Genomic DNA, 13362 nt, shown 5'->3' with positions numbered 1-13362 from the left:
ATAAATTTTGGATGTTAACCTCTATGGGATGTATCATTGGCAAATATCTTCTGCCATTCTGTAGGTTGATTTTATTTTGTTGACGATTCCTTTGTTGTGTAAAAACTTTAAAAAAATATACATTTTATTGATTTTTTTAGAGAGATAGAAACATTGATGTGAGAGAGAAACATCAATCGGCTGCCTCCTGCATGACCCCACTGGTGATCAAGTCTGCAACCGGGCACATGCCCTGACCAGGAATCAAATCGGGACCTCTCAGTCCATGGAATGATGCTCAATCCACTGAGCCACACCAGCCAGGCTGCTGTGCAAAAACTTTTTAGTCCGATGTACATAGTCCCATTTATTTTTTCTTGTTTCCCATGCCCAAAGAGATGTATCAGGAAAAATATTGCTAAGAGCAAGGTAAGAGACTTATTGCCTATGTTTCCTTCTAGGAGTTTTATGATTTTGAGTCTTACACTTAAATCTTTAGTTTCATTTTTGCATGTACCTGTCCAATTTTCCTAACACCATTTATTACAGACTGTCTTTAGCTCAGTGAATGTTCTTGCCTCCTTGTCGTTTATTATTTGACGACATAGATGTGGGTTTATATCTGGCTTTCTATTTTGTTCCATTGATTTGTATCTGCTTTTATGCCACCCACTACCATGCTGTTTTGATTACTATAGCCTTTTAGTACAGTTTAATATCTGGTAGCATGACACTTCTTACTTTGTTCTTCTTTCTTAAGATTGCTTTGGCTAGTCAGGGTTTTTCGTGATTCCGTACAAATTTTTGGATTATTTGCTCTAGTTCCCTAAAAAAATCATAGGTAGTTTGGCTATAACAGAATTGAATCTATAGATTGAGTTGTGTAGTATGGAGATTTTAATGATGTTGATTTTTCCTGCCCATGAGCTTGGCATATGCATCCATTTATTTGTATCTTCCTCACTTTCTTTCTTCAGTATACTTTAATTTCCCAATACAAGTGTCTCACCTCTTCAGTTAAACTTATTCTTAGGTATTTATTAGTTTGATGCAATTATCAGTATTATTCTTTTCTTATTTTTCCTTTCTCATAGTTCATTACTGGTATATAAAAATGCTCCCTACTTCTGAATGTTAATTTTGCATCCTCCTATTTTACTGAATTCATTGAATAGTTCTAGTAGTTTTTTGGTGTAACCTTTAGGGTTCCCCATATACACATTCCTATGTCATCTGCAAATAATGGAAGTTTATATATAAGGAACCCAAATTGCATGCATTTTATTTCTTCTTCTGGTCTCATTGTGGCTAGGACATCCAGTACTAGGTTGACTAATACGGGTAAAAGTGGAAATCCCTGCCTTGTTCCTGAGATTAAGGGTAACACGTTTAGTTTTTCCCCATTAAGTATGATGTTAGCTGTGTATCTGTCATATATGGCCTTTACTATGTTGGGGTATGTTCCCTGTACTCCTAACTTTTCTCAAAGTGTTGTTTTTTTGTTGTTTTTTTTAACCATAATTGAGTGCTGAATTATTTCAAATGAATTTTCTGCATTATTGATACTATCATGTGACTTTCATCTTTCATTTTCTTTATATGGTGTCACATTAACTGACTTGCAGATATTGAACCAACCTAGATTCCCAGGAATAAGTCCTAGTTGATCATGGTGTATGATTTTTTTAATGCATGCTAAATTTGGTTTGTTAATGTTGTTAAGGATTCTCGCATGTATGTTAATCAGGGATATTGACCTATAATTTTGTTTCTTTGTGGGGTCTTCATCTGCTTTTGGAATTAGAATAATGGTGGCCTCTTTCTTTTTTAGTTTCTTAGTTTATTTATGTTACAAATGTTTCTCTTTTTCCTCCCAAGACACCCTCCTCCCTACCCTGCCCCCCGCCCCCCAAGCACTGTTGTCTATGTCCACTGGTTACACAAACATGCATATAAGTTCTTTGATTCATCTCATCCATGGTGCCTCTTAAAATAAGCCTAGGAGCCTTCCTTCCTCCTCTTGACTTTTTTTGGAATAGTATGTGAAGGAGAGGTGTTAGTTCTTGGATTGTTTGGTATAATTAATTTGTGGGGCATCTGTGTCAGGACTTTTGTTTACTGACAAGTTTTTGATTCTCAATTCCACTTTCTTAGTAGTTATCAGTCTGTCTAGTTTATCTGTTAATGCCTGATTCAATCTTGGAAGGTTGTATGTTTCTAAGAATTCATAGTTCTCTTCCAGGTTGTCCAATTTGTTGACATATTTTGTTCACATTATTTTCTAATAGTCCTCTGTATTTCTGTGGTGTCATTTACTTCTCTTTCCATTCTGATTTTTTTGCTTGGTCCTTCCCTCTTTGTTTCTTGATGAGTCTGGCTATAGGATTATCAATCCTGTTTATCTTTTCAAAGAACCATCATTCAAAGAACAATGAAATCTTGATTTCATAGATTTTTTTTTCTATTGTTTTTTAGATTCTATTTCATTTAGTTCTGCTCTAATTGTTATCATTCCTTCTTCCTACTCACCTTAGGTGTTCTTTAGTCTTTTTCTTGTTCTTCTAGGTGTAAGGTTAGATTGTTCATTTGACATGTTTCATGTTTCTTGAGGTAGGTCTGAATTGCTATGAGTTTCCATTGCTTGAAAGTATTACATATTTTGGTTCCTTGTGTTTTCCTTTACAATGGTATCAGTACATCTTTGATTTCTTCCTTGATCTCACTGTTAACCCACCCATTTTTTAGGAGCACTTTATTTGGCTTCCATCTGTCTGTGTTTTGTTGTCTTTAGCTCTGGTGCCATTGAGTCTGCCCTCCCAGTGTGACACCACATGTGTTTGTTCTAGAGCTTCCTATGAGGTGCTCTGGTGCAGGCCAAGGTCAACCCACTGGTTGATCTGGGCTAGGGGCCTCTTGGTAGAAGCTGCAGAATTATCTGTAGTTAGTCACTGCTCTTGCTGGCCTGTGAGAGGCTACCCTGTGAACCCAGACCAGCTGCCACTTGTACTTACCTTGGGCCCCTTTGGTAGAAACCATGATGTGAGCTGAGACCAGCTGCCACATGTGCCAGGCTTGTGGCTGCTTCTTGAAAGCTTTGTTCCAGGCCCAGGCTGGCCAAAGCTTATGCCAGGTTTGGGGCCACTTGATAGAAGTTATAATGCAAACTGAGAACAGTTGCTGCTGGTATTGGGTTTTGGCTACTTAGCAAGTGGTACAATGCCAGCCGCTGCTTGTTTAGAGATTTTTGAACTGTGACAGATTTAGGGAAAGTGTGCAGTGCAAGCTAAGGCAGGCTGCTTGTGTGAAGGATCCAGTGGAAAAGTCCCAGGCTAGGTGCGTAGTTTGGATGGGGCAGGTTGTCAGGAAATCACCAGGGCAGGATGAACAGTGTTAGCCAGGTTAATGGAGAGCTGAGATTTAGTACCTGCCTGTACGGGGCTGGCCAGGTGGGAGGGTAGCTCTACAGAGAAACAATGAATGGTACCAGTGCTCTGAAAGCAGTCCCCAGAAAGAACTGCTCCCACCTCACTCTGAAGTTAGTCAATGTAGTTCTTCCCTATATACTTCTGGTACTTTCTGCGTTCCTGCTCCTATGCTGCAGCTTAAAATGAGTGAGTTTGTGATTAAGAGTCTCTGCATGGTCCCTTTGAGACCTGCATCTCAGTCTCCTAGAGTCCTTAGACTTTCTCAAATGCAATCCCACTGGTTTTCACAGCCAGATATCATGGGGACTCCTTAGCACTGATGCCCTGGGTCTGAGAGCCCCGTGTGGGGCTGGAACCCCTCACTCCTCCAGAGGCGCCTCCCAAGCAGAGGTATCCCTCCAGTTTCTTAACCACCACACCATGGCTGTGGGATCCACCCATTTCACATGCCACTCACTCCTACCAGTCTCGACATGGCTTCTTCACTGTTTCCTTAGTGATAGAAATTGTTTAGTTTTCAGGTGGTTCCCAATAATAGTTGTTATATAATTTAGTTGTGGTCATTGGTGGAGGCAAGCACAGAGTTCATCTACTCTGCCATCTTCACAGAAACTCCCTCACAAATTGCACTTTCTCTTTTTATTCCTGATTTGTCTAGCTAACAGTTCGTCACTCTCATTTATGTTTTCAAAGAACCAATTTTTTGTTTCATTATTTTCATCATTTCTGATTTTTATTTCATTAATTTTCACTCTGATTTTTATTATTCCATTCCTTCACTTGCCTTCAGTCTACGTCTTTTTTTAGATTTTAAGGTGAAAGTTTAGTTTATGAATACAGGATCTTTCTTATTTTCTAATATAAGCATTAAAAGACACAAATTCCCCTTCAAGACTTGCTTTTGCGGCATCTCCAACATTTGCATAAGCTTTATTCTTATTTATTAAGATCAAAATACTATCTGGATTACCTTATTTCTCCTTCCACGCAAGGGTTACTAAGAAATGTGTCATTTAATTAGTTCAGTATTTAGATTATTTTTGGATTTCCAACGTTCATTCTGTTGCTCATGTCTAATTTAACTTGTGATTAGAGAACACATTTGTAAAATTTTAATATTTTAAATTTATAAAGACTTGTTTAATGGCCTACCATATAATGTGTCCTGACGAACATTCCGTATGTGCTCAAAAAGAAAGCGTATTCTCCTGCAGTTGTATGGAACGTTCTATAGTTGGGTAATTCCGCCATTTTAAAAAATGTCAATCAAAATAAGCAAATTACTAATTTATGCTGCACCATAGATGAATCTCAAAAACATGCTGAATAAAGATGGCAGGCATAAACGGGGCAATAAAGCTGGGAAATGCTAATGCTTATTTAATCTGAACATTCATTTATAGTCTTACCTTCAACTTTGAGTATCTCTGAAACTTTCAAGATAAAAATCATTTTTACTTCTGGTCAAGATACCAGTGTAGGTAAATGCAGTAACGTGTCCTCCCACAATGACATCATTCCCACAACCACATCAAAGTTACAATTAAACTACAGAACAACCATCATTCAAAACTGCCTGACATGGAGCTGAATGGAAGTCCTACAACTACAAAATTAAAGTAGCAGCCACATGGAAATTGGTAGGAGGGCAGAGGCAGATGGGCTGGTCTCACACCCATGTGTGGCAGATAAAAATGAGAGGGACACCCTGCCCCACGCCAGGCGCCCAGGTCAGGGTTCCAGTGCCAGGAAGAGAATGCCCAGAACTTCTGGCTGCAAAACCAGCAGGAACTGAGACTGAGGGAGGCTGAGGCTGCTGAAACCCCAGGCAGCTCCTCTTAAAAGGTCCACACACAAACTTACTCGGACTCACACCATCCAGGCTCCTGCATGGGGGTGGAAGCTCAAAAGGTACCACAGACATACGGGTAAGAACTGAGCTGTTCGGCATTGGAGTGAGGGCTAGAGAGGGGGCTTTCTCCAGAACAGAAGTGCTGTCAGAGGCCTTTGTTCTTTTGGTGAGCCCTTCTCTGGGGCGGCAGACAGCCACCATATCTGGGATTCCAGCAACCTGGCTCACACTGGTTGCCCCGCCCTGGTGATTCCCTGAGGTCCCACCCAACTTTCAGATCAACCCAAGCTATTACCAGTTGCTTTACCAAATAAATGGCCTGTCTTGGATCCTGCTTCAGATTTTCCTAAATTCTTTCAAACAAGCAGCATCTGGTCTCGGCGAGCCCCATACCTCTCCTTAAGTGGCCCCAGGCCTGGCACTAGAAGCATCCAGCCTTGGTTCACAACTTGGCTTTTCCTGAGCACCTCCAAGCCCAGTATAAGAAGCAGCCGTCTGCAGATCACTTTGTAGCTTATAACTGGTGGCCCCGAGTAGAACACAGACAGTGGCTGACCTTGCCCCAGAGCCAGCACACACAGTGGACAGCTTCAGAACACTGCAAAGCACCAGCACCCAACTACTTCACAAGTGACACAATCAAGGAATGGACTCAGTAGGTACCAAAGCCCTGTTGAAGTAAGTCTTGCTCTGTGTGGTGGGCCCCTGCACAGTTGATCATCCAAGGTAGTCAGAGATCGGTGGATAGTGGGCACAGCCAGTCCTTATAGCTGATCATCCTGAGTAAAACCCTCTCATTGATGTGCCAACAGCAATCAAGACTCAATTACAAAAGAAGGGTGTAAAGTCCACAGGAGGGGTACATCTCGAGGGCCCAGCTGGGAGATCAGGGAGGCTGTGCCACTAGACCGACAGGACATCTACTACAATATGCCACCCTAGGAAGCCTAGGAGACATAGCAACTGTACCTAAGACATAGAAACAAACACAGGAAGCAGCCAAAATGAGGAGACAAAGAAACAGATCACAAATGAAAGAACAGAACAATACTCCAGGAAAAAAACTAAGCGAAATGAAGATAGGCAATCTAACAGATGCAGAGTTCAAAACACTGCGTATAAGGATGCTCAATAAACTTAGTGAGGGCCTCAAGACCATAAAAAAGGACCAGTCAGGCCCTGGCCAGTTTGGCTCAGCGGTCGAGCATTGGCCTGCGGACCAGAGAGTCCTGGGTTCGGTTCCCGCTAGGGGCACATACCATCAAAAAAAAAAAAAAAAATGACCAGTCAGAAATGAAGGAGGCACTAACTGAAATAAAGAATAATTTACACAGATTCAATAGTAGAGTAGGTAAAGTCAAGAAGCAAACCATCGATTTGGAATATAAGAAAGCAAAAAACACCCAATCAGAACAGCAAAAAAAAACAACCAAAAAAATGAGGATAGTGTAAGGAGCCTCTGGGACAACTTCAAGTGTGTCAACATTCACATCTTGGGGGTGTCAGAAGGAGAAGAGAGAGAACAAGAAATCAAAAACCTATTTGGAACAATAATGGTAAAAAACTTCCCTAACTTGGTGAAGGAAACAGACATACTAGTCCAGGAAGCACAGAAAGTCCCAAACAAGATGAACTCCAAGAGGCCCACACCAAGACACATCATCATTAAAATGCAAAAGGTTCAAGACAAAGAGAGAATCTTAAAAGCAGCAAGAGAAAAGCAGACAGTTGCCTCCAAGGGAGTTCCCATAAGACTGTCAGCTGATTTCTCAAAAGAAACTTTGCAGGCCAGAAAGGAGTGGCAAGAAATATTCAGAGTGATGAAAAGCAAGAACCTACACCAAGATTACTCTATCCTGCAAAGATGTCATTTAGAATCAATGGCCATATGAAGAGTTTCCCAGACAAGAAAGAGCTAAAGGAGTTCATCACCACTAAACCGTTATTATATGAAATGATGAAGGGTCTTCTTGAAGAAAAAGAAGATCAAAAATATGAACAAACAAAATGGCAATAAATACATATCTATCGACAATTGAATCTACAAACAAAATGAACAAGTAGAACAGAAACATTCTCATAGATACAGAGAACATTTTGTTGGTTGCCAGATGGGAGGGGGGTTGGGGGAATGGGTGAAAAAGGTGAACGGATTAAAAAGTACAAATTGGTTGTTAGACTGACAAACCTCAAAGGGAAAGGGGGTTTGAGGGGTTGGAAGAAATAAACCAAAGAACTTATATGTATATATGCATAACCAATGGATGCAGACAACAGTTTGGGGGAAGGCAGGAGGGCGGTGGGAATAGGGAAGAGGGGATCAATAGGGGATTAAGGAGGAACATCTGTAATAAATTCAACAATAACGATAAATTTAAAAAATGTTTTTAAAGTTTTTTAAATTATTTTTTCTTAAAAAAAGCAAAATATAACTTAGTTATAATAGTTGAATGCAACTGTCACTCAACTTTTTTTGGAAACAGAGAAGATAAATTTCCCACAGTAATATAATGTACATGGCTCCCGGCACCCCATGCTGGAATGGAGTGACTTACTTTCTGGCAATCTTTCTGAAAGTAGATTGAAATAAATCTTCCATAATGTGTTGCTGTTCTCGACAAAGAATTTCTGTCATTAATTGCAACAATACAGGACTTTGAGATAATTCCAGTGCATCTAAAAACTGCAAAAAACATAAACAAAAAGAAAAAAACAGAACAATAGTAACAATGATAATAGCTTTGTTGGAGTTTCATTTTTGTATTTAACAATTCTAATAAAAATAGATTATAACAGAATTTTTCAGAGAATTAAGAAATACTAAAATTTTAGTCATTTTTGCAAATACGATAAATGTCCGTTTGTTCTACTTTCTAGATGTACTCAATTTTATCTTCTGTTCAAAAGAGAAATGAGGCAGTCACCACTGTACCCAGGCCACAGACTGAGGTCACTAACAACGGAACAGGGACACTACTTCCCTACAGATGTGCTCCTGTTGTCAAAACGATTGCCTGAATCTCATGGCCCAGCTTTAAGCCTCACTCCAGCTTAGAGAAAATACAGAGGATTAGGGACAAGTTAACAAACACCTGAAGGAAACAGTAAGACAAATAGAGGATAACATCCAAGAGTAGTACTCTGGTTTTTTCCAAAAATTCAGTGTCATGAAAAATAAAATGAATACAATGAAGTAGCTGTAGATGAAAAGATATGAGAGGCATGATAATTCAATACATTAAATCATTGTGTGAAAAAATACAGCTAAACATGGGGTAATCTGCAGAAATGTGAATGTGAACTACATGACATTAGAGGAACATGAATTTGCTTGGGTATGATAACAGTATTGTGGTGTATTCATAGGATATGCATGCTGCAGTATTTAGGAATAAAGTATTATGATGTCTGAAACTAACTTGCAAATGTTTCAGCCAAAATTCATTCTCTCTCTCTCTCTCTCTCTCTCTCTCTCTCACAACAAAACAAAGCAAATGGACAGAATGCTAACTGTTCAATATAGGAGGCAGTAATATGAATGCTTGCTTCACTATTCTTTCCATTATTCTGTATGTTTGGAAAACATTATATAAAAAGAATGGGGAAGAGAGAAGCTGTGTGGATGTTTGTACACTGGTTTTCCATGAGGCTACTTTGCTTCTTTACACAATGGTGACTGGGTCCCATAAAGAAGAGTCCTGGGAAACAGAGAAAGTCAGGAGGAAGCTGTGAGCCTTTTATAACAGGTGCTGGAAGTCACGCAGCACTACTTCCACTGCATTCTTTTGTTGAGTCTTCATGGCCAGCCTATCCACAATGGGAGGAAAACCAGGCTCTGTCTTTCAATTGAAAAGCCACACTACAAGAACATGTGGAACAGGATATATTGGTACAGCCATCTTTGGAAAATATAATCTTCCACACCTAGACTCAATGTTTATCTCTATCCTAGATTTAGTAAAGTGTGTTTTTAAAAAATAATTTTTGTTTTTCAATTAGTTGATATATAACATATCAGTTTCAGATCTACAACATAATGATTAGACATTTATATAACTTCTGAACTGTTCATCCCAATAAATCTAGCACCCACCTGAACCAAAAATAGTTTTAAGAGGATTTTTTATTGTAAGGTGCTGTCCTTTGCACTGAAGGATATCTAGAAGCATCGCTAGATGTCCACAGCACTCCCTACTTGCAACAATTTAAAAAATGTCTCCAGATTTTGGTTAATGTCCCCTGGAGGGCAAACTTGCTCCTAGTTGGGAACAACTGCATAGTAAGGAAAGACTTCCCTGAACAACGTTTAAGTAGTGATTTTTAGAAGATTATAATAGAATTATTCTCACCTAAAGTTTGAATTAAAGTGTTTTCTCATTTTCTTGTTCTGCAGTTTGAAGACACATATTAAAGAGTTTTAAAGACAAACAGATGGTGCATGTGCCTAGCCTCTCCCTGCTGCCCCACGGTTCAGTTATAAGCTTGCACTCCGGGCCTGAGAACCTGCGATACCCTTGCCTCGGCTTAGCTGAGCACCTCGGGGTTTCCTACCCTAGATCTGGTGCTGACTCAGGCTAATAGAGATTAACACCCTTTCTTATTTTGGAACCTCTTCCAAAACTTGTTGAAACTCTCTGAATAATTACAAAACCTTTATTTTTTAAATCCTCACCCGAGGATATTTTTTTCATTTTTTGTTCAGATAAAGTGAGAGGGAGAAAAAGGGAGAGAGAGAAACATCGATGTGAGAGAGACACATCGACTGGTTGCCTCCTGCGTGACCCAACCAGGGACAGGGACAAACTGCAACTGAGGTATGTGCTCTTGAACGGAATGGAACCCGTGACTCATTGGTCGGCAGGCCAATGCTCTACCACTGAACCAAATCGGCCAGGGCAACAAAACCTTTTAATTGAAAATCATTTCTCAGAACAATCTAGTGAGTCAAGCCAGACAAGTATTATGAACCTATCTACACTATCTAGATTCAAATATCTAATCTTGTGGTGTTTCCACTCCACTACCACTGAAAAATATTACTATGTTCTTCAGTATATTTTAAAATTAGATAATAACACTTTAGGGCTTTTGTTCATGCTTCTGAACCTATACGCCACCATCATTTTCAAAAGTAGAAACAGCCATGCTTGTTTGATTGCAGAAATGGGAAAATCTCAGTGAAAGTGGTTGGTAAAATCTTTGTCAGAGTCTCATGATGTAGAGACATTCATAAATTAAACCAATTCACTAATTAAGAATCAGTGAAATTAAAGAGTTAAAATGCATGCTGTCAAATTATTTACCCTAAGGATCCATTTCTAATTGACAGCTGTCAGTCAGGCAACACTCTGGAGATACTCAACATCTCTAAGTCACACCAAGAGACAATGTTAGTTGCCTTAATTTAGCATTAAACAATTCTGAAATGAAATGACTTCTTGGGAATGATATCAAGCAAAATATGATATCAAGCAACTGGAACACACAGCAATAAACAAGTACAGGTATTTCAAAAGATATTTTATACAAAATCAACAATTTTGCCCTAGGTGGAGGTGATCAGAAGCTATTATATCATTTTAGCAGAAAATGGTCAACCAAGTATCATGGGGATTGTTGTGTTGCCTTTGAGGGATATAACAGAAACATAACAGAATTGTGACCCTCTCCAAAATTCATAGTGTGAAATTAAGGATAGGGTTAACAAGCTCAATTCTATCTATCTATCTATCTATCTATCTATCTATCTATCTATCATATATCTATCTACATACCTATTTATTTAATCATGTTATGCCGTAATTAAGTGTTTTAATCATGTTTTTTTTTGTTTCTGTTTTCCTTGTTTAACTATATGCTCTTCGAAAACAAAGACAATGTCTTCATTATTTTTAAGTATTCATGTATTGGCCCAGGGCTCAGTCCATTATGTGCATTATAGCCCTCTGCTCACCCTACAAGGGTCATTGTCTTAGTTTTTCTTTAGTGGTCGCATACCTGAGTTTTAGTTGAGTATATGGTTGCCCTAATTATATCCACAGACTTGCTTACAGATGTATATGGCAATTTGGCTATCAGCAGAATTGATATGTGCAAGTTCTGAATTAAGTCCTTAAAAGGAAGAAATGTGTTCTCTACTACACGTTCCTACCTCTCATTAGTTGGAAGGGAACAAGATAGCAGGAGCTGAAGTAGCCATTCGGGACAAGACAGAAGCTATGTATGGAGAATGGCAGAGAACAAGGTAAAAGAAGACCAGATCCCTGTTGACTGAGAAGCTACCTAAAGTAGTCAACCTAGAATTGTACAGAAGAGAGAAATAATCTACCACTTTGTTTAAGCCACTGGTATTTCAGGGACCTTCAGCTGTGTACTAAATAATATGGGTAATAATCATTGAATGTTTCTCAAATAACCAATACTCAAATTTTAGAAACTGAAGCATATTGGTAACCATCTATTACTTAGCTCTTTTGGTACTATTCTTTAAGACTTATACATTATGCATAAAATAATTCAAAATATCTTTATGCATAAAATATTTCACAATTTGAAATTAGGAGAAAAAGTGAATTCCAAAGAATTTACATATGCACGTGCCTCCACAGTGACCCAGCTTTCAAAATGAATTAAACGGAATTCTTAAAATTAGAACACTTACCTAATTCTGAATATTTTACTTACTTCTCTTTATCATGAAACATAACAGAAGAAAAACAAACAAAAATGAATGTTTTAATTTTACTTGGTACCACTAAAAACTCACCTTTTTCATGAAGTCCACATAATTATTGTACTGCAGAGTTCCTGGGAGAAATTCTTCAGACTTCATAGGGAAATTAGAAATTATGATCTTTTCAAGAACATGCTTAAGGTCCTCAAGACTGCCTCCAGTAAGATTGGTGAAGAATGGAAGAAGAATTATAGCTTGACCCTGTGGAACAATGCAGACATATGCAATTGCACTAGTCATGGCTTACAGATCCTACAGAAAAAATTGTTGCTTCTAAATAGATTGCAAACAAAACATGTTGATTGGAAAAAAGACATCAGAATACCTTCTAGATTGCATTAAAAAAACGACCTGAACACAATGCTGTATCGTGGCTTCTATTCAGAGAAAAGTGAGCCAACTCAGGGCTACATACATGAAACTAAAAAGGACATTGTATGGTGATTCTGTATATTATTTCTCCTAAAAATATAGAATCTAGTAGAAATATACCAGATAAGTTTTGAGTGGAAAGAATACCTTGAATAACCTATGGGGTAATTTACATATATTCTTTGCAGAACTAACTTCAAACTTCATACCAAGCTTCAAAGAAACTAGGTGTTGTTTCCTACATGCCTTGTGTGGCAGGTAAGTTTCCAGACTCTCTCCTACTGAGAAATGAGAAACTTGCCCTGGCCAGTTTGGCTCAGCAGTTAGAGCACTGGCCCACGGACATATGAGTCGCGGGTTTGATTCCGGTCAAGGGCATGTACCTCAGTTGCGGTTCATCCCTGGCCGTGGTGCAGGAGGCAACCAGTCGATACAGCTCTATCACATCGATGTTTCTCTGTCTCTCCCTCCCTCCCTCCCTCCCTCCCACTATCTGATAATAAGTAGAAAAATATCCTCAGGTGAGGAATAATTAAAAAATAAATAAATAAATGAGAAACTTGATTAATCACATAGACTGAAACATTCCAAAGAAAATCTTCATGATCCAGTAAAAAGATGGTTTTCATCAAGACCACATTTTATTAGAGTATAAAATATAATTATTGCCCTGGCCGGTTTGGATCAGCGGTTAGAGTGTCAGCCTATGGTCCAGAGAGACCAAGGTTCAGTTCCCGCTAAGGGCATGTGCTTTGGTTGCAGTTTGTCCCCGGTCCTGGTTGGGTCGTGCGGGTGGCAGCCACTCGGTGTGTCCCTTTCACATCGATGTTTCTCTCTTCCTCTCTCTCCCTCCTGCTCTGTCTGAATAGAAATATGGAAAAATGTCCTCAGGTGAGGATAAAAAATATATATATATGTGTATATATATATATACATTTATTAAAGAACTAAATTAAAATATGTTCTTGACCCTAAAAAATTACCAAGATATTTTACATTAC

General features: G+C 38.8%; 1 protein-coding gene across 1 annotated transcript in view; it reads right to left on the bottom strand.

The window, feature by feature from the left end:
* Window positions 1–13362, bottom strand: part of PRKDC (protein kinase, DNA-activated, catalytic subunit) — a 261857-nt gene that overhangs the window by 144146 nt on the left and 104349 nt on the right. The window contains exons 39-40 of the mRNA XM_036264464.1: window positions 12023–12190; window positions 7812–7939 (exon numbers count right to left, since the gene is read on the bottom strand). Of these exons, the coding sequence (XP_036120357.1) occupies window positions 7812–7939; window positions 12023–12190 (296 nt within the window). The remainder of the gene's footprint in view (window positions 1–7811; window positions 7940–12022; window positions 12191–13362) is intronic.

Source organism: Molossus molossus, unplaced genomic scaffold, assembly GCF_014108415.1.
Source record: "Molossus molossus isolate mMolMol1 unplaced genomic scaffold, mMolMol1.p scaffold_m16_p_16, whole genome shotgun sequence".
Classification (NCBI taxonomy): domain Eukaryota; kingdom Metazoa; phylum Chordata; class Mammalia; order Chiroptera; family Molossidae; genus Molossus; species Molossus molossus.
Note: the sequence above shows the minus strand (reverse complement) of the source record. Positions and strands in the feature narration are given on the sequence as shown.